This window comes from Trichoplusia ni, chromosome 6 (genome assembly GCF_003590095.1).
Source record: "Trichoplusia ni isolate ovarian cell line Hi5 chromosome 6, tn1, whole genome shotgun sequence".
NCBI classification, from domain to species: domain Eukaryota; kingdom Metazoa; phylum Arthropoda; class Insecta; order Lepidoptera; family Noctuidae; genus Trichoplusia; species Trichoplusia ni.
This window is the reverse complement of record NC_039483.1, coordinates 16,639,009-16,659,304: the sequence shown is the minus strand read 5'-3', so window position 1 is coordinate 16,659,304 and position 20,296 is coordinate 16,639,009. Positions and strand designations below refer to the sequence as shown.

The 20,296-nt window shown below is 33.8% G+C and overlaps 1 protein-coding gene across 5 annotated transcripts in view; it reads right to left on the bottom strand.

The window, feature by feature from the left end:
- The window catches only part of LOC113495308 (glutamate receptor-interacting protein 2), a 233,751-nt gene that overhangs the window by 160,211 nt on the left and 53,244 nt on the right, over positions 1 to 20,296 (bottom strand). For all 5 annotated transcript variants that reach the window (XM_026873978.1, XM_026873981.1, XM_026873977.1 and 2 more), the window contains exon 3: positions 11,793 to 11,912. In XM_026873978.1, the coding sequence (XP_026729779.1) occupies positions 11,793 to 11,912 (120 nt within the window). The remainder of the gene's footprint in view (positions 1 to 11,792; positions 11,913 to 20,296) is intronic.

Genomic DNA, 20,296 nt, shown 5'->3' with positions numbered 1-20,296 from the left:
TTATTTTTGTTTTTGTTTAAGTGAAGATTAGTTGTGTTGGTAGTGTATTTTGTTTTCTCTTCGAATTAAGTTAGAATGAGATATGGTGACGTAAGAAGTTTAGGGAATTAGGTCGTTATAATTTTACTGCAATTCACGAAAGTCAATCCGTCAACCTGCCACGACGATATGATCTCATGGAATAAAATTCCTAAAAGTTGAAATTTTGTCAAACAATGCATTTCTATTGCCGCTGTAGCAAACAAAGTGTACGGTCATAGAATTGTACAGAGCCCTTTTGTATCGCAAGTCTGACTAACACTGGACTGGTTTTTAGAAAAATGATTTTGTTTTATACATAGTTAGTAACATGCTGCTAGAGAATAGAGTCGTTGGCTACCGCATATTGATACAAATATGAGTATAAAGAGCCAGAAACATGAAAACCTGTTTAACCAAATTCCAAATGTATACTCCTTTAACAAAATCAACTTGAAATTCACAAACAAAGTATGAATAGTGTGAGCGGGACTCTATGTTGCGCCATAATTGAAAGGCACGTTACGCGTACTGAAACAACAAATTTAGTATTTTACTAAACATCGCAAAATACTTTAATCGTAAACGAGAACAGGATACTCAACTTTACGACTCTAGTGTTTGCTCGTATTTTTCTGACGGTTAAACAGAAAATTTTAAAACGAGTGGAAATGTCTCGACAGCTGCACGGTGTTAAATGTTTCACGGAGATATAGATGATGGATGTGGCTTAGTTTTACAACGAATATATTATTGTGCTGTTTGTTCAAGGAGTTTTCTTGGATTATTTTGTAGTAGTAGAGGGTCAGTGATCGGATAGAGCTTTTTGTAATGTATGCAAAAATTGAAATAATATTACTCAAATTGAGACTGGAGTTTTTCAGAAAAGTATCAAAGGGGTTAATGAAAATCATGTATTTTTAACCGACTTCAAAAAAAGGAGGAGGTTCTCAATTCGACTGTATTTTTTTTTTTTTTTTTATGTTTGTTACCTCGTAACTTGCGATTGGGTGAACCGATTTTCATGATTCTTTTTTTATTTGAAAGCTTGTGCTTCCCGTGTGGTCCCATTATCACCATTTCAATATCTGATGATGGGATCTTGTAGAAATCGGGGGAACTCTTCAATAAATAACAGCAGATTAACCGCAATTGTTGCTATAGCATATCTAAGCATTGTTTACGCCATCACACAACATATTATCACGCCTGTACTCACTACAAAGGTTATAAAAACTATTTCGAAAAAAAAAAATGTTCAAGGTCACTTACAAAGTTTTACAAAAAACGCAATACTGAAACTAAAATAAACATAATTAGATGTTTGTTCTGATGAGATATTCGGTTATTCAAAATGGCCTCCATAATTAACATCACTCTCAAATGGTAACAGACTGGGTGGAGGCTTTCGAACAAATATCACTGGGAATTCTGGGCAGTTTCTCATTTGGGCAGCGCGTTTAGTAGGCCTACCCATACTAAAAATCACTAACTTTCCACTAAAAAGTGAAAAATAAAATTAATTTTGGAAAAAAATAAAAACCGACTTCAAGACTACACTAACAATATATACAATTGAACTAAAAAGTATAAAATAATATTTTAATTACAAGCCAAAGAACACTAAAGGACAATCAACGAAATTATTGATACTTATGCATACTATTTACATTTTAAAATCAGTTATTTTTGGAGTCGGTGCCAGCCAAAACAAAAACAATATATTAATGACACAAAAAGAAATTACATAAATAATTGAAAAACAACCGATAATTGAAAAGAAGACAATAAAATAATTTATCTATTAATAACACAAAAAAGAAACATAAACTAATACATACAAACATAAAACACAACCATCAGCGTCTTCTGCCCTCACGCGTCTGCCCGCATTTGGCACCGACCTCAAAAATAACTGATTTTAAAATGTAAATAGTATGCATAAGTATCAATAATTTCGTTGATTTTCCTTTAGTGTTCTTTGGCTTGTAATTAAAATATTATTTTATACTTTTTAGTTCAATTGTATATAATGTGTAGTCTTGAAGTCGGTTTTTATTTTTTTCCAAAATTAATTTTATTTCACTTTGAACTTACACATGGATTTTGAATACCATAACTAACATGACGCACATTATTTCGGTCACTAATCTCATCCAAAATGGTGATAAAAGTTTTTATACAATCAAGGAAAAGAAAAAAGAAGGCTTTATCTAAGATCTACATAATTGGTGTTCAACAGTATGTTATTTAATTTGGTCGCATCCAGCAAATTCCCCCACTTAATTCCTCAAAACACATGAAACTATTTTTACTCCCCCACACGTACAAATTTAGTCCCTCTTAGTAGCTGTGGGGTACTAATTGACGCTTTAAATCTGTCCTCGCCCTTTAGTACTTGTCGTACGTTTATGATTTTATACGTAACTTAATGTTTACCCTCGACTTTACTTGTGAGATGAATGAACTTTGGTCGAATAACATCTTGTTTGTGGTTGTTGCGTTTAATTGGTAACGTGTTCTAATAATAAACACTTACACCCTCGAATAGAAGTATCGCCAAGTTTGTTTTTATTGTATGTTTCTCGCATTTTCCTCATTTTTTTTTAAGTCCCCTGATGTTTCAACAATATCAAAGAAGTGCAGTTTGTTTGCTGACTTCAATTGGGCCTAGTGCTAAATCTTTGTAATATTTTATTTATTTGATTGCTAACTAATCAACAACTTACGTATACACGTGTAATTGGAAATTCGACAAAAGTGATTCTTAAGAAATCTTCTCAACAATAAAAATAGAAACTGTTACATTCAGCTTCAGTGAAAATTACATATAAGAAACGAACACAAATATCTCCTTAAATAAATATTGATATTCATAGCAAAAGGCGCAATGTGTATCCTTCTTTTAACATTACTCATAATGGTAAATATTTTTCTCACATACGGAGAAAAATTCACTGCATAAGGATGCACTCCCACTAACTACATACAGATAGGAATGTGTTTTAGGAACTTATAAAGTTAACACAATTAAGCGATTCCATTTATTCTTAGATTTTACAAAAAAAAATAGTCATCTTATTTGTAAGAAACTGTAAGTGTTGCGAGTCCGATTTACACTAACTATAACTTAGTATAAATAAGATCAAATTTCTCAAATCTTTAGTCACCTAGATGCCCTGACCAAATATAAATGTTCTAAATTGGACTATTTATTTGTTGTTATTACAGCAAGCAACAAGCAGCAAAGTACAAAAAAAAAAACAGTCTTGTTATCACAAGACCTGGTCTGGTGACATACAAACGGACAGCAGTACCGTAAAACACACATGCGGTGTCTTTGTAGAACCAATTGAATCGCTTCAGGCATCCTTAGTGGAAGAGAAGCACTAGTGTCTAACTTTCAAAACTTTAGACTGCGGTATTTATATTTTCGGTAAAAACTCCTTGCTTTTTCATATTTGGCCTGCATTTGCGTGATTAAACGTGGACACAGGTGGAACCGCCATGTTTGCTCTTAAATAAAAATGTTGCAAATTGTTTGAAACTATGAAAAATTTTACAGGGTAAAAGCAGGGAGATAGTTTTGGTTGTGGCTGGTTTTTGACATTACATATTTGTAAAATGGTATGTCATAAGCACCTACTGGCCAGAGGTGACCGAAACTCTAAACATTTATTTAAATACTCATAATTTATGTTTATTTAGTAATTCACTAGGTTTTCGTACCTGATAAAGCTAATTAATGCATTGAATATTTTTTTTAATAACAGATCTAAGTTTTATGCTGAATTTAAAAAAAATAGACTCCCTTCCCTTTCTTTTGTTGCCAAATTCTAGATGGCTGACAAATTATTGTGTATTTCATATATAATTCAATATCGATGATGTTAATTTATACTGTCACATCTTTAAACAAAAATCTTATTATTGGCGGCTAAGCATTTTAGGCCAAACAATCATTTTACAACTAAAACGCTTCGCCGTTTAAACAGTCTTACCTACCGTTTAAAGTAAACAGACGAACAAAACTTTTCTTCTGTTCATAACGTTAATTTACTTAACCCTCCTGCTGTGGTTAATTATGGTTTTCTTGGGTTATTACAAGTTTTACGACTGAATTTCCGGTTTAGACGGGGGGTCTTACCTGCAACGGTATTTATGATTTGAATTTTAATTTTAATGTTCCCATTTTATTAGTGTTGACCTTTTTGGGTGGTTTTATCTAAACTGCTTATAATTTATTAAGGTCAGGTACTTCTTTTAGTAATTTTTCAATTCAATCTTTGGACATTGTAGGGTTCATATTCTCAGCACATCTGGAGTTAAGCATTCATTATCATTTTAGTTCCTAAGAATATTGAATATTGTTTACTCAGTTATAGCTTACTTAGGTTTTTTGGAAATAATTTGTTTTTTTGTCTTTAGTTTTCTTTTCTATGTAGTCTTTTTTCTCCTTTGATATAGAAAATTAAAATCGGTACGATATCGAATCACGTAATAAATTGCTAAATGAAATTGGAAATAAAATATCCGTGACATCAACATCATTAAGCCGTTTATTGACTAACTATAAATATTGTGCCTGCGGTAACATGGACGATCATAAAACTTTTAATTAATCGTAACTTTTAACTATTGATTGTAATGCTGGTTTTTATAATGTATTTAAATTAACTAAATGATAATTTATTTAGCCTTTCTGGGAAAAATGAACTGAATAAAGCGGCTAACTGATATTTTTATTTGTATTTTATTACTAAGGTGTGGTAATTAATGTTTCAATTTTTTGAATTTTTGCTAAAGGAATTTATTTTTATTTTGTTACATGTCAACCTACTAAAATTAAAACTAAGTAGGCATTCTTGAATGTCAATCTACGGCACGTTTCTTATAACTTGTAATGCAAAATAGGTTGACATTTCAGCATTCGAAAATTACCATATTCGAATACATAATTCTAAAACAAGTACCTAGCGGAGAAAAGTGTCAAAGTGTAAAAAAAATAATGTAGAGACCCAAAACAAGATCTCAAGATAAAAACCTCTTCATACAAATCCTGTAAAAATAGTACAACAAATCATGTAATACACAGACTTCATACTCAAACCAGGACAAAAGTCCTTTGGCTATTGTACTTCCCACTTGCTCTCCTAAACCGATCGGCAAAAAGCAAAACAAAACCAATATGTCGAACGGAAACCAAACGGTTAGGAAGTTGCTCGATATTGTAAACCCGACTAATTTGAGTGAACACTTTTGCTTACCAGACAGATCACCGCGGGCGGTACACTTCGGCACGGAGTCAATAGGAGAGCAGAACCGAAATGAAATTTAAAGTCTAGTTTGTTGGAATAGGTTATACGAGTTGCTGTTTTTCCTTTTCTATTTATATTAAGTTTAAAAGCTTTTTTAATGTAATTGATAGTTTGTTTTCTATTTGATCGTGTTTTTTTTTTTTGCTTTATTCTCTCAATACTTTTTAGTGTTTGGATGTTTTTATTATATTTCCATGTTTTTATCTGGTTTTCACTGTCCCTTTATTTGTAATCAAATCTTCGAGGTTACATTTTATGCACTAAAGAGTTTCCGGTTTTGATGAAATTGTGCACGAAAATTTTCTTGAATCCAAAGCAAGAAATTAAAATAAATAGCTTGATTTTTAGGTTATTTATGTTTCAATGAAGTCTTGCATTCTATACTAACCCGATTTTTTTTATATTTAGTCCATTTAAGTACCCTGGCTATACACAGTCAGTATACCACAATGCACGTATAGATACATAGCATGCCAATATTTTATGTCCTACATAGTCTGGTTTCATTAAGTTCCGAGATAAACGCCACAATAAGCGTCTAAAGCAAAATAATCCCTAACAACATTGAATGCATTGAACTACATACGTTTATTTAGTAAGGACCTGAATTCAGATACACTATGCTCTAAGCAGCATCCTTTTGTTCCGACTGAAACTTCGGCTTTTGTTTTTCGCTTCAAAGTGCATAACGTATACAGATTTAGCGTCGGTATCGTTTGACGCCATAATTACACCGTAAATCCTCGGACAGAATTAACTCTCGCCTCTGAGCGCGCAATGAAAATTCATACATGATTCATATAAAACTTCATAAGATTTGATGGGCAAGTTTTTTTGGCACGATTTGTATTGTAAATGTACACCGAAGGCCACTTTTTCGGTCATTTAGTGCTCATGTGTTAAAATAACGTTTTGTCGCCGCTTTAAATTTATTTTTTGTTCAGTCATAATTTTGAATTATGTTGCAGACATACAAATTGCCCAAAATGGAGTCCGTTTTCGACATTTGAGTCAGAGTTTTAAGAAACGCTTAATATGTTTGACTTTAATTACAAACTTTTTACTAATTGCTTTCAATAAACGAAGAATATTTTTTACGAAATTATCACCATACAATATAAGTTCTGTTGCTGAAAAAGAACAAACTAAAACATATTTCAGTATAAACCAAGGCCAGGAAAATTGCTTTACTATCAAACATAATATTTTCGTAATAAATCATGAGATTTTTTCATCCTTGTCTCGCAACTGAGGAAAATGTTAACACGATACGAATTAGAACAAAATGGAAGTATACATCGTTACAAATGTTTAGATTAAATATAAAGGGTAACTTGTTACTTATTTATTTGATAAATAAATAATAAATAAATGCAGACAACATCACATACATGATAGGTTTTCATATAAATTGTTGTGTGGGTTTCGTGCGATTTTAGAAACATAAATAAAATAAGATTAAAGTATTTCTTGCGAGTGCGTAAGCAACGACAATTTTTATTGTAAGTCGAACAATTAGAGAAATATTCTTATATATACCATACTTAGGTATGGTATAAGTCTCACTACTGGTCGAAAGTTTTTCAAAAGTAGTGGGCTACTTTTAAAAGAGTCCATTATTTTTTAACACCTTATGGACGTAATATTTCCCTATTCATAACTTATTATAAAAAAAATACAGTAATACGAAATACAGGTACAATTCAATTATGTGCCTTAATTTTCAGAATGTTGGCCAACGTGGAACGTTTTGGTGATACGTGCTAGATAAGAAACTGCTTACCAACATTACGCAAACGACACTCACATTCCACTGAGTTCCAGTTTAATATAAATGTGCTAACGACTGTACGCTAGACTCTAACTAGGTACGGATGTAAAATTACTTCTAGGTGTTCTTTTCTAACAGTCAGGAATTTTCGCGCAGTCACGAACAGAGCGAGAAAATTAAACGTTTAACAAAGGAACGATGCTTAAACACTCTTTTAGATTACTGACGCCTAAGGACCCCTTGCATAAAATTAACACCATCAATGAATGTAGATCACCAGATAACACGACAAATATTAATTTAACAATCATCACGGTGCCGAAATTAACATTTTAAATACATTTATAACGGGTCTGGGGCACTCCGGGGCATGCCAATAGCAACCGAACCCGAAAGTTGGTCGCTATCGATTAAACACCACATCTGTTCCGAGGGCACCCAATAAATATGTAAATTTGCTTTGGATTAACCCCGATTGGGGAAAGAAGCCTCGTGCAAATATCTATAGACCTCGAGTAATCATTTTCGAACGTTATTAAATTCGATTTTATTATATTATTTTATTGATAATCATTTTTGGCAACCCTAAAATGTAAATTGTATATTTATATTCTCATCTCGAACGTAAAATTTAGGAAATTATTTAAATTTAAGAAAAGTGTATTGGATGTTTCAATTTATGAATTTGTTATTACTTGTAAAATAGAAAAATCTGTCAAGTGCGAACCTTATTCGCAGTATTGAGGGTTAAGGCTAGGAATAAACAAAACTGTTGGGTGACAAATAAATTTGTGGGTGACCCTTCTCAAGTTTATATGTCACCGACAAATTTATGACTATAAAAATCATTGCTTAACCTCGATCTGCATTTTCAGTATTAGTTATTATAGCGGCGGTAGCATACACCGTCTGTGAAAATTTCGGCCGCCTAGCTATTTATTCAAACCAACACCCTAGTGACGGACAGCGAGACGGATAGATGTACTGATAGCCGTAGTTCAGTATTAGAGCTCTTTCCGTCCGTCCGTCTTTGGATATGAAACACTAAATATGCTATAAAGGTATCTATTGGAATCAAATTATTTCAAAGATCTGTATTCTGATTGAATATACTTTGCTTAACTATCTAACTAACCCAATGAGCAACTCGGTAGGTCTTGCGTAAATTTCTTAAGAAGACCAACATTATATTTACATAGTTTAGAAGATTCTCGGTAGTAGCATTAGAGAATTATGACCGGAACATATCAATAAGCTTACCCGTTTCATAAGACAAAACCACCAACGACGTTACGTATACCCATAAAAGATTTACCATGAACATTTAACAAGCCCCAGGGAACAGACTTAAGATACTTAATAATTTATGTAACATAAACAGAAAGTGATTTTAGGATACAGGGGTCTTCATCATCGATTTAAATGCTAGGCAAATATCGGTGAGAGCTTTTCCTATTTTTTTGATCCTAGGAGTTCTGTTTTACTTGGGTTAGCCGCAAAAGGTGCTATGCTCTACCCGGGTCCATAACATTGTACCTGGCTTTAAGCATATTTAACATGTTTAACATTATGGAATGCAAATAAATATATGAATATGAAAGTAAAGATTTGGACTTAACTCCAAACCTGAAGTAACCAGTAGACAAAAATTAAACCAAAAAGTTTTTCTCTTACATGTGCAATATCCGAGGGATGTTTCAGTAAACACCACCCACAACCAGTTCATAAAACATTTACACTAGACCCAATCCTTCACAAAATAACCATTCGCGTGAAGAGATAAACCGCACAAATATGCTTTTAATTCCACCATGTAGGAAAGAATTCAGCGGTCATAAGATTTATGCGCACCCAACGATTTATGTTTGGTAACATTCGGTGCCTATGGAGGCGAACCATGGTATTATGGTAGGCATTTACTCCGGGAAAGTCCATTGTTTTTATGATAGTATTTCATATGTTGGTAACGACTTTTGGATGGTATAAAAGATCTTTGTGGTTTAAGCTCTATTTTGAATTTTTTGGTATTCGTGGGCTCTGAAGAATTTTTGTCGGATTGAATCTTAGTTAAATCTTCTCATATATAATGCTGATATTAAAAATTATTATTAGTTGATTAAGTGAAATCAGACTTATAATTCGAAAATACTGAATAGCCTATTTTTTTTAATGTCAACGGTAACACTAAACTCAAAAACATGATAAGTTTCCTTACCTAGTCCTAAGAGCTCGAATTTCAAGTCTTTACCTCAAAGCCAAGCTTGAACGTTTATATTAAACCACTATTAAATAGAGCACAATAGTAGCTTTTCTTAATATGAAGTCAGTTGTAGCTGACAGAAGAAATTTATTAAACGCTTTTCAGAAAAGAGCTTTTAAGTCTTCAGCTCTTGAAAATTAAATACACGGTACCCTTCAAGACAGGTAAGCGTTGCTATGTATATTGTAGTTTCATTTCACGCTGTAAGCCAATGTGAAACGTATTTGAAAAGGCATAAGGCGTATTATAGAATGTGTTTTATTTGTACCCTACCGTTAGAACATGAAATTTTCTTTGTTTGAGTATTATATTTTCTTTGATATTCTAAAACCGCATAAAATGTTTTTTTTTATAACGTTCTGGATACCTATTATGGAAGTAATCTAAGAAGTGATTTGTTTGTTTCAAAATTGTGCAGTTTCTGATTTTACGGAATTTAAAGATACTCGTACTTTCGCTTTCGAAATAAAATCGACAGGAAATTATCATTCAAAATGAATTCATCTTTATACAAAGTGTGAACAATATTGCCAATTTGAAACCGTATATTATACGGAGGATCATTAATCGAGTGACACAGCGCATTAAGGCAATACGGCGCGTGTGACGTCATACGCGTGAAAAACAGCTCGTATACCTCTATTAATGCACGCGAAACACGATTTATCTTGTTAAGTTAATTTCCGAATTAAATACGAGAAATCATTTTTATCGTTTTGATTTTTGTTTTAAATTTGGTCATTGATGTTCTGATTGGATTGAATTGATTGATGAGTGATTATTTTTAGTGTGGATCTTCTGCATGGGAATGACAAGTTGGAACTGCACAACGAAAGTACCTGATAACACCTTCTTGGTAGTTTGAACATCTTAACCACGTTATCATATCTCTGAATACTCTCTCACTCCCATCTCTGTACAGCGACATCTTGTTACCTGCCATAATAATGTACAGGCGACCTAATAAGGCAAACTTGAGATTTCCTCCAGAAAGGCTTCGGAGAAAAAGCAATTTAAGTACGAGATAAGTAGGTGGTGTGTTATTAAATAAATATAATGAGAAAGATGAAATTTCAAGAAATATTTTTAGCTTAGAAGCAGTAAAATAAATTGAGTTTTTTTTTACCAGATATTTAAAAATTTATGAAATCCTGGGCTATTTAATATTGGCAATTCGCCGCCATGACAACTAATGCTTAAGAACTGCGGTTGAACCCAAAACTTGGTTCTCGGTTTGTATAATACAAAACAAATACAGTATAAAATTATTATTACTTGATCCGTAATCAAAATATCCATCTTTATTGAAAAGTACAGGTTCAAATTTAATGTCGAACTTTACTTAATCACTTTAGGCTGCGTTCCAACCAAAGATACGTAGCGAGTAGTGGGTTTTTAAAAACCAATAGAATCGGTCCATTTATCTCGCCTCGGTCAGCACACACTTCTGGTGGAAACGGCTGAAACATGCTAAATGTTTGCGCATGCTTAACAAGCGAGAGATGTGTGCGAGGAATGTGCCGTAAGGAATATGTATTGAGGAGGATGTGTTACGAGGTTAACGGCTTCTTTACCAGCTAACAACTCATCCTCAAACAGCAAATTAATGTGTAAATTCACAGCTGCTGGATCCTCTGACACATTTTCACAAGACATCCTCTGTGGTGAAAACACCGCCTTACTCAAGGATTTTTATAAAATCTTTTCTTCTTCCATCTTACACATAATAGCGTGGATTTTATTCATATTGTATTTTTATCTCCTTCTTACAGAGTACAGCGATAATCTGTGTCGTATTCCGTGTAATATCGAGTAGGTAAGTCTAATACAAAGGATCTAAATACAAGTTGCAGTAGAAACCTCCCTTTGGTCGCGTTGCTTTGGTCTTCTCACTAACGACGTTGAAAATCTGAAGCTAAGCTTATTACAAATGAAAAAGAAGTAAAAGGAAAGCGATTTTAATAGGTTTTTGCACAAAAGCACCCAGACTCGAAACCAGCATTTGTGGAAACCCACTTCGCTCAATGTGAGTTTAACGTAGTGACCCACACCACTTGTCAATCTACTAAGCGAGAAGGTATGCCTACTAAGAGCTCTTAATAGTTGATTAAAGTTTGTTACCATACGACCATAATACGCTATCCCCCTGCTTTTTGCAATAAATAAGACACTCCCTTCCACTTTGGGTTGAGCGGAGAGGAGTGTCAGAATCCTACTGACTAAACCCACCCATGTGGGCTTTCATGTACCGGTACATCGGTAACCCTTATAAACTATCACTCTGCTCCAGCAGGCATCAGCAATAGTGGTCTCTGCACAGGCTATTCCACTGCCTACAGGTCCAACAATTATTTTAAAGTACCTTATAGTACTGATTAGCGGTTCAGTTTTCGAAGAAGAAATTTAATAAGGAGTAGTACAGTACCTGCCAGTTTAAGTCCGATGCGTTTCCCGGGCGGCTTGACTAGTTCTATGTGGGTCCGCCGTAGCCCGCGCTCCGTACACAGTCCCGAGTCAGTCGATAACGACGTCTGAGATTTGAACACTGAAACAAAACAAAAATAGTTATAGTTATTGGTATGTTAAAACCTGACATGTGTATTATGGTCAAATAGGATAATGTAATAATGAAAATGTTGTATAAATCTAGAAGAAATCTAGCCCAAAATGAGAACACGACACAAATAAAGGAGTCTTACTTAATAGTCGGCTGAATCTGGAGGTTAAGGTTGGGCATAGTTCTAAAAACTTTTGCACTTGCATTGTTGTTTTGTTGTTTGCATCAATCAAATTTATGACCGTACCAAAGGCTTTCTTCAGAAATCAAATAATATTTCTGTTAAAAAAATAGTGTAGTAGAAAAGTCTATCGTAGATCATGAGAGCACTATCACACAGCCTATTGACAAACAGACAGCGCAGCTACAGTAATAGAATTAGATTTTTATCCTTTGGGGGCGAAACCTTCATAAAATTACTAAACACAACATACTGTGCAACTAAACCACACAAAAACCCCCCAAAAAACTCGGCCACAAGCAACAGTCTGCAATAACTGTACAATATACTAACCAAAAACACAACCTACAACACCCACACCGTACTAACATTTAACTAGCGGACGCACAAATCTCTCGAGGCTCGTTAGCGCCCAACTTTTACTGTAACTGCACTTGTAAACTGCCAAACGTCTCTTAAAATAATACCCAGTGCTGCCCCCACGATATCGATACTGACTTGTAGCACTTTCAGAACTAATAAACGAGTATTAGCTTTATCGTAAGGGATGGAGTATCGATTTTATGGAGCTGTTATTTTATCGATACACGTTGATATTGGATCGTTTTGGTTAAAGCGCAGTTTTAGGATGACTTAAGTAGAAAAAATAATTTTGAATTAAAAGATTTGAACAAGTTAAATTATTCTTCTTTTGACACTTTCTTGCATCAACGCCTATGTTTTTACTAGTCGTAGTTAGGTAATAAGTATGTTTATTTTTTACTTAATTGATATGACTAACGATTTCATAGTAACTGTCGTGAGAATTATTCATTATTAAATGATGTAACGGTTTACTCACGCGTATTTACGCGGCGAGATAGCGAGTCAAAACGACTCGCGATCCCGCCGCTTCTGCTCATGATTAAGGACTCCGGTTGGGTCCGAAGCTAGTCGGGCTACCCCGATAAATACGCGTGAGTAAACCGTTACATCATTTAATAATGACTAACGATTTGCTCACGCGTATTTATTGGGATTGCCTAAGTCAACTGGCAACCTCCTAGCATGTCCAGCTTGTCAGCTAGTCCAACTGTGGACTCCGGTTCAGCAAATCCCGATGAATACGCTGGATTAAACCGTTGTTTAATTTAAGTATGAATCATCATAACGAAACTTCGAATCGGGGGATACAGAAGCACAAATACAGATAGCGTATTTTTCATTGGCCAAAGGAACTTCAGGAACTTCTGCAGGTGCTTGTCACCAAGGTAAGTCAATGCGACTCACTATTTATATTTTTACATCATTTAATTAAAAGTGAAAAGAAGATCGCGAGGAGCGTGTTTTATCAAAGGAAGCAACAACATTGTAGTCTCGTCTTTTACGCTGTGCAAGCGTTAAATTGTTAGCGAGAATATCTGTTTCTTTATTTTGGGCCAATGTCCACAAAGCGGTAAATTAATTTTGTATATCATTTAAAATAAGTATAAGTATTTGGATAAAAAAAGTGTTCAACAAAATAAATGAATACCAACTCCATTGTAATAGTAACGAGACTCTGATGTATGAATTGATTAAATTTTTGAATACATCAGCTGATTTATGTTTTCTGTAGATTTTTTTTAGCAATTAGCATATCGTAATATCTGTAGCAAACGATGAGTTTTAAATCATGCTAATAATGCCATAGTCATAACAGCGTGTCTATCAAATCGCTTAAGCTTATGACTTAAACAATTATGTTTTGAATTGTTGTTTGCAAATTTCCGCGGCGGCTTTTCGGGTCGTTAGCAAAACTTGACATTTCATTTTGAAAAAGAAGGATTGCTTTATCCGTCTCTAATTTTCTGGGGCCTTGTCTAACATTTTTTTTCGTTTTTACAATTTTGTAGCTTGGGAGACAAGCTTTTATACAATTATTCTTGTAACGAATGTCATTAATATTCTAAAAGTAAAAGTCTTTGTTAGTGCCTTTTATGTTTCATCCTTTTAAGGTTGAGATGGATTGGATTTACGCTTGTTTTGGGTTATTAAGAGGTCTTCTTGTAATCTTTTTTGAACGCTTTTCAGTTAATTCGTGTCAAAGAATCTTATTAAATAGGGTGGCGGTACCGGAGTCGGTTCTGTTAACTCATTTTAGTTTAATTTTCTCGTCGCTGCTATTTCCCGAAATATATAGCTTCTGACGAATAGATAAATACATTGATCTTTTGTGTTTAAAATAATAACAATTCATAGGAAGTCATTATTGTCAATTAGAATAATAATTATCTAAGTAAATTAAATGTACATATTTTTTATACATTTCCGCCCTAAGAAATTCAATCTTTGTATCGCGGGGCACATACGGCAAGACTCATGACAAGCATTTGCGGATCACACAAACGTTTGTCTTACGTGGAGATCGAACTTGCGACGCGTCGCGTACAGTGGGTTTGGTGTGGTGACCTCAGCCACTCGGCTATCCGTGCAGTGAATTTAAATTATAAATACATTATTTAAAGCATTCTTAGCATAAAGAAAGGCTTACAGTTCTCATCTCTGTGTAATTAAATATTAATTCCAAAAAGAATACACTGTCGAATGGAAACTAAAAAGCTTTCAGAAAATATTTTATTGTCCATTTCAATTTTATCATAGCGATGTGAACTTAATTCTCATACACATAAATGTCATTTTGTAATAACATTTGAATAAAAGCCAATTACGTTGAAACTAAAATAATTTGTGATTGTTCTTGTTTGTGCATTCCTTTTCAGTTGTATGAACATTGTTCATATATTAAAGCAAATAGTCTAGATGTGAGCATTGTAAATAAAATTAAAAAGTTAAACAGGTTAATTAAAATTCATGAAATTATTCGTTTCGTTGTTGCTTTAAATTCGCTACGGAAGTATTTACGTACTTCTTCTTGTATCGTATCGTTTGTACATTTTTTAAGAATCTTTTAGGACTAAATTTATTTTTGCAGATGCAATAAAAAGCATATACAGAAGATCGCTTTTAGTGATAAGACCGCCCATTGTGGCACCATGTAATATTTATTTTTATCCAATCCCGTATTTATGTGGTGTGCAATTAAGAACCTTCTATCTATCAGTATACGGTCGAATTGAGTGACGTGAGTAGAAGTCGGTGAAAATTATAGAAAACTGAAATCCACAGGAACATGAAACATTATTCCAACATCCCAAAAAGAAAAAAGAAGCCAATATCCTTGATTGTATTTTCAAAGGCAAGTGTGTACATAAAACATTTGCTTCACAAAATGAATAAAACAATTGTATCAGGTCTCGTCTCTGAACTGTGGAATTAGTCGGCATTGCTTGACGTATCATTTATCAAGGAGTCGAAATAAGAAGTACGGACATGAGTAAATTGCAAGCTCTTGTTAGACCACATAATAAGGTGAGGTCCGACTTCAAGACATTTTGTAATAAAAACTTTTTTAAACGATATTGAGTGCATTTTGTTTTCTTTTCTTTAAGCAAGTAAAAGTAGAGTTATTGTTTCCATTTTTGCATCTGAAAAATGTCACATTGGACTTAAGTATTCCGCAACCTATTTCTTTATATTGTTAAATAGAAAAAAAAAAGTTCGTTTTGACATATCAAATGATTAACGCTTAATCAACTCTTCAAGTGTGTCCATCATAACAAATTTTGTTAAATCAACTATTAGATTTTTTCCCTAGTATTATCGTTTCCACTAACAAATCCAATAATCTACACTTTATTTCCTGTCAAACTTATACTAAATCGCTTTTCCTTCCGCGATCAAAGACACCACACCTCAAAAAGAAACCCCGCCGCTTTTGGCACGCCACATCCAAAATGTGCCGTTACGGCATTCGGCTGACAGTGTCACCGCAAATACTCGCGTTCATTTCTGGTCAGTTGCTCTGAACTTAATTAAAATACTTCTGCATTTTACAAAATTAATTGGGCCACCGGTAAACTAAATCCGAATAATATACTAGCATTATTCATATGATGAATGAGCCCGTTTGAAATATAGAAAGGATTTGCGCGGTTGTTATTAATTTAAATTTAAAATATTCATTGAAAACTCAGGTGATTATACAAAACTGTTTTGGTTTCATAATTTATGTGAAATTCCATTAATCAAAAAGTAGTTTCATGATACTGGACTATTAATAAATATAAAAAATATATTCTTCGCACAATTTTTTTATGTCTAGTGTAGCGTTACAAAACATTTTTGTGGTAGGCTTCCAGTCTCCCGAATAGAAATTAATTTTTTTTTGCATTTTAATTGCCAAGAATAAACATAAAAAAGCACCTTTATTACTATCAATATAACACGTCATAACCAGAGATTGTTCATTTATAAGTACTATAATTACTCTGGCACGTCTTCACGTTGCGTCTTCCATGCTAAATTACTTTTAAAGGGGGAAAAAAGAGGGACATACCCATAACTGTAGCTTTCCCCCTAATTGGTGTTTCACAACTCCAGCACAAAGTTTAGTACAATTTACGCAAGTACAATTAGTTGTCAGCATAAATTCGTGGTGATAAGTTTTCGTAACGAGTTTCTGTGCTGCACTCATTCCTACTTTCGGGTAAACTTTCTCAGCCTGAGAGGAAATCAATGTAACGGGCCTTTGTAAACCCGAGCTCTCTCAGACATAGAGTATATTGTTCGCAGTTTTTTCCTCAAAAGGTAAATAAGATTTTGTTGAAAACAATTTGTCGAGATTGAAAGCAAGTGGACTACATTGTGTTTGGAGAATGTCTATTTGATTTGAGCATTGATGATATAAGTAATTTAATTTTCTTTCTTTATTGTATGTTGTAATCTTTTCCGTATATATATAAAAAATAATCGAATGAAATGCAAGCCGTAATATTTCTTGAGTTTCTAACTCAATTGTTTTTTTATGGTTTTTCAAGGGCCCTGAACTTTATCTTAAAGTGGAATCGAACCGTAAAGTAATCTTCTTGTCATTTAAATACCTAACGTTAGGCCAAGTCAGCTTTTATGAATTTAATATCTACAAAGAATATTAAACCTAAAATTTTATTTCATAAATGTATGTAAAAATAGAGCCAAGAATCTCGTAGGTTTTTGTATTTTCTCTCTAAAACACACACTGTAACTATGTCATGATCAATCATTCCAGCCTTTATTTTTAGAATCCGTCCCCTATAGATCAAAGTAACATGTTAGATACGTTATACATTGAAAGTTCTGAGGTAAACTATCATAATTCAAAGTCTTGGCTAGCCCATTGGATTTGCACCGACGGAATATGACGTGTAAATGACAGCCAATAGAATGTTCTGGCAAGATTCTTGTTGGTCGAGCGATCGAAGTTTGGCGTGGTTACTAATACACCTTGTTGAATATGCTCCAAGAATTTCTTGGTATTTTGAAGTAATATTATGAAGGTTTGTAAAGATGTTTGTAATACTCTGAGGTGTTCAGATTACCGGAACGATGCATATAGTTACATGTCCTGAAGTCTGACTTAATACTTATATCCGAAGCAACGAAAACCCACTCCTGGAGAAGTTAATCCTCCAAATCTCTCCAATTTAATTTCTATCTAAAATTTGCTACAAAATATAATTATGGATAATCGACTTAAGTATATGACAGTTTTCACTAAAAGGGAGGGAAGTGTTTGTATTAAGACGACGGAACAAAATGCCCTTAACCCCGCACTGCCTTTAAATTACGCTATAACTAGCTGACCCGGTAAACATTATTTAGCCATATAAATTATATCTGGAGAGGGCCACCCTTGTCGTATAGAGGTATAAAAATAGGTAACGAACTAAAGTGGAGTTTACCTAAATATACAAAAACCGGTCAATTGCGAGTCGAACTCGTGAGGGATACGAATAAACAGGCTAAAGAAAAACAAATAGATTTGTACACACACGCTAATTTCTTTCTCATTCAATAAATTCGATCGTTATTTATAGTATTTGTTGCTAGAACGGAAATATAACTACATCATCTTTGGAAATTACTACTGTCTAGCTATTACGGATTATGAGAAACAATCAGACGGACGGATCGACGGAAAGACGAACAGACGGACAGTAAAGCCTCAGCAATGGGGTCCTGTTTTCACTATTACGGAAAAACTATATCAAGTCGATTCTGATTCGGTAACAAATATTTGACATGACAGATCAAAAAATAACATAATTAAAATATTAATTAACTAAACAAACTCACTTTCAACATCTAAACTTAACAGATAAAACAGAAGAACTCAAACAAACAAAAACTCAATCAAAAAGCACAGTTTAACAAAAACAAAGGCGAAACAAAGAAAAGTATCCTTTCATTAGGCGCTTTATTAATCCGCTGAACAATACGTACTTTAAAAGTGGGACATGCTCTATAATCCCCGTTTATTCGAGTCTATAGAATTTAGCTATGAGACGGGATCACGTAATCCATTACCATGGAGGGACGTGACTCTTTCAGACGGGTACAGTCTGTAGGTAATTTTATTTACCTTCTTGCTGATGTTTTGGAGTGAATGATAGGAAAAAAGCGGGTTGTTCTCTCAATTGTCTGGTTGGGTACAGCATAGCTTATACTTTTCACAACATAAAGACAACAACAATGGGGTATTTAAAAAAAGTCTGATAGATTTTGCGTCCCAAAGGGTAAAAACAGAATGCTATTTCTGAGACTAAGCTGTCAGTCCGTATTTCTATCTGTCCGTTTGTTTATTATATACACTTAAAAAACGCTGAAATTTTTACAAAACAATGCATTTCTGCAGAAATCGTCACCCACTCGACGCCGTCCGCGACTAAGGTGGTGTGATGATCTAGTCAAATATCATCACACGACGGGCGCACGTGGACAGAAATCGCAAAGGATAGAGAGGTTCGGAAGAGCAAGGGGAAGGCCTTTGCTTAGCAGTGGGATCTAAAGCTGGCTATATATAAAATATACGAGTGGAAGTTCAATAACCTCTAGATACTTCGCCTGCATTGCTTTCAGAATCAAAAACCTTTTGTTTTCCGCTCTCAGTTCGTTTCTCGTCCCCCACTGCCTTCGGAAACTTGTTTCGTTTTGTTTGTCACGCGAAACTTTCCGAAGTTTACTCGACGTACAGTAGTTGTCTTGTTAAATTTTTTATGCTTACTTTACGCGATACAAGAAAAGTCGCAAATGTCTATTCTTTGTTGACACTTAAATGTGTTTACGTTGATAAACGAATGTTTTTTCTTTATTGTTCCATTCGGTAGCTTAAAATAATAGAAAACTGTAGTAGTTTTTAATTGGTGCCTGTTAGTAAACATATAAAGCTAAATTAGTATCTTGACTCTTAAATGGCTGTTTGAACTTTTTTCATGACATTCGTTCGGCGAGAAAAACTTGTTTAGGTACTAATTTTGCAAAAAAATGTAAAAAAAATATTTATAGTTGAAAATACAATTTAAGATTCCCTTGCAATAGATCGTCACGGGTCATAAATATGAATATATGCAAACGAGTAATTTTCTCTAACATAATAATATACTTAATACTAAAAAGAAACTGCCTTCGGTCACATAATCCTTCGAAACACTTTATCAAATTCCCATTAATCAATACAGACCTAATCGTACTTGTTTCCTAATCGTGATTATCTCAGGGTCCTATGTCTCAGGCGTCATTAGGCTCGTTACTAACGACAGCGCTAATTTCGAAAACCTTCATAAGGTTATTAAACGCTACAGGATGGTAAAGTAGGCCTGGATCAACACTTTTTCAAAATTAACAATCTTGGAAGTTCTTAGGGGGCAAAATGGGTTCGGCATGGTTTGGTGAGCTAAAATGGTTAGGCGAGCTAGCAGCTCAGCTAACAGCTAGTTAGTGAGCGGTGATTTAGCATTAATTTTATGTATTTTTGGTGGAATAACTATTAGGTTTATTTTTCTGAATTCGTCACGTTAAAGTTTTTTTTCAATACACACAAATATCTGACTTTGTCGCTTTAAGTACACAAACTGTCACACATATTCACAATAACATTCTTTAAAACAATAAAAATACTTATATCATGTCTACAGCCGAGAGCTTATTAAAAATCTCAGTTATCTTAGCAAAAGTAAATTAATTATGTTAATTACCCTGAAAGGGAGGGTCTTCGTTTTGCCTTTTGACCTTTTTTGGGCACCCAAGTCAAGCAAAACAATTTTTAAATATGATGTTTTTAGGGCGCTTTAAT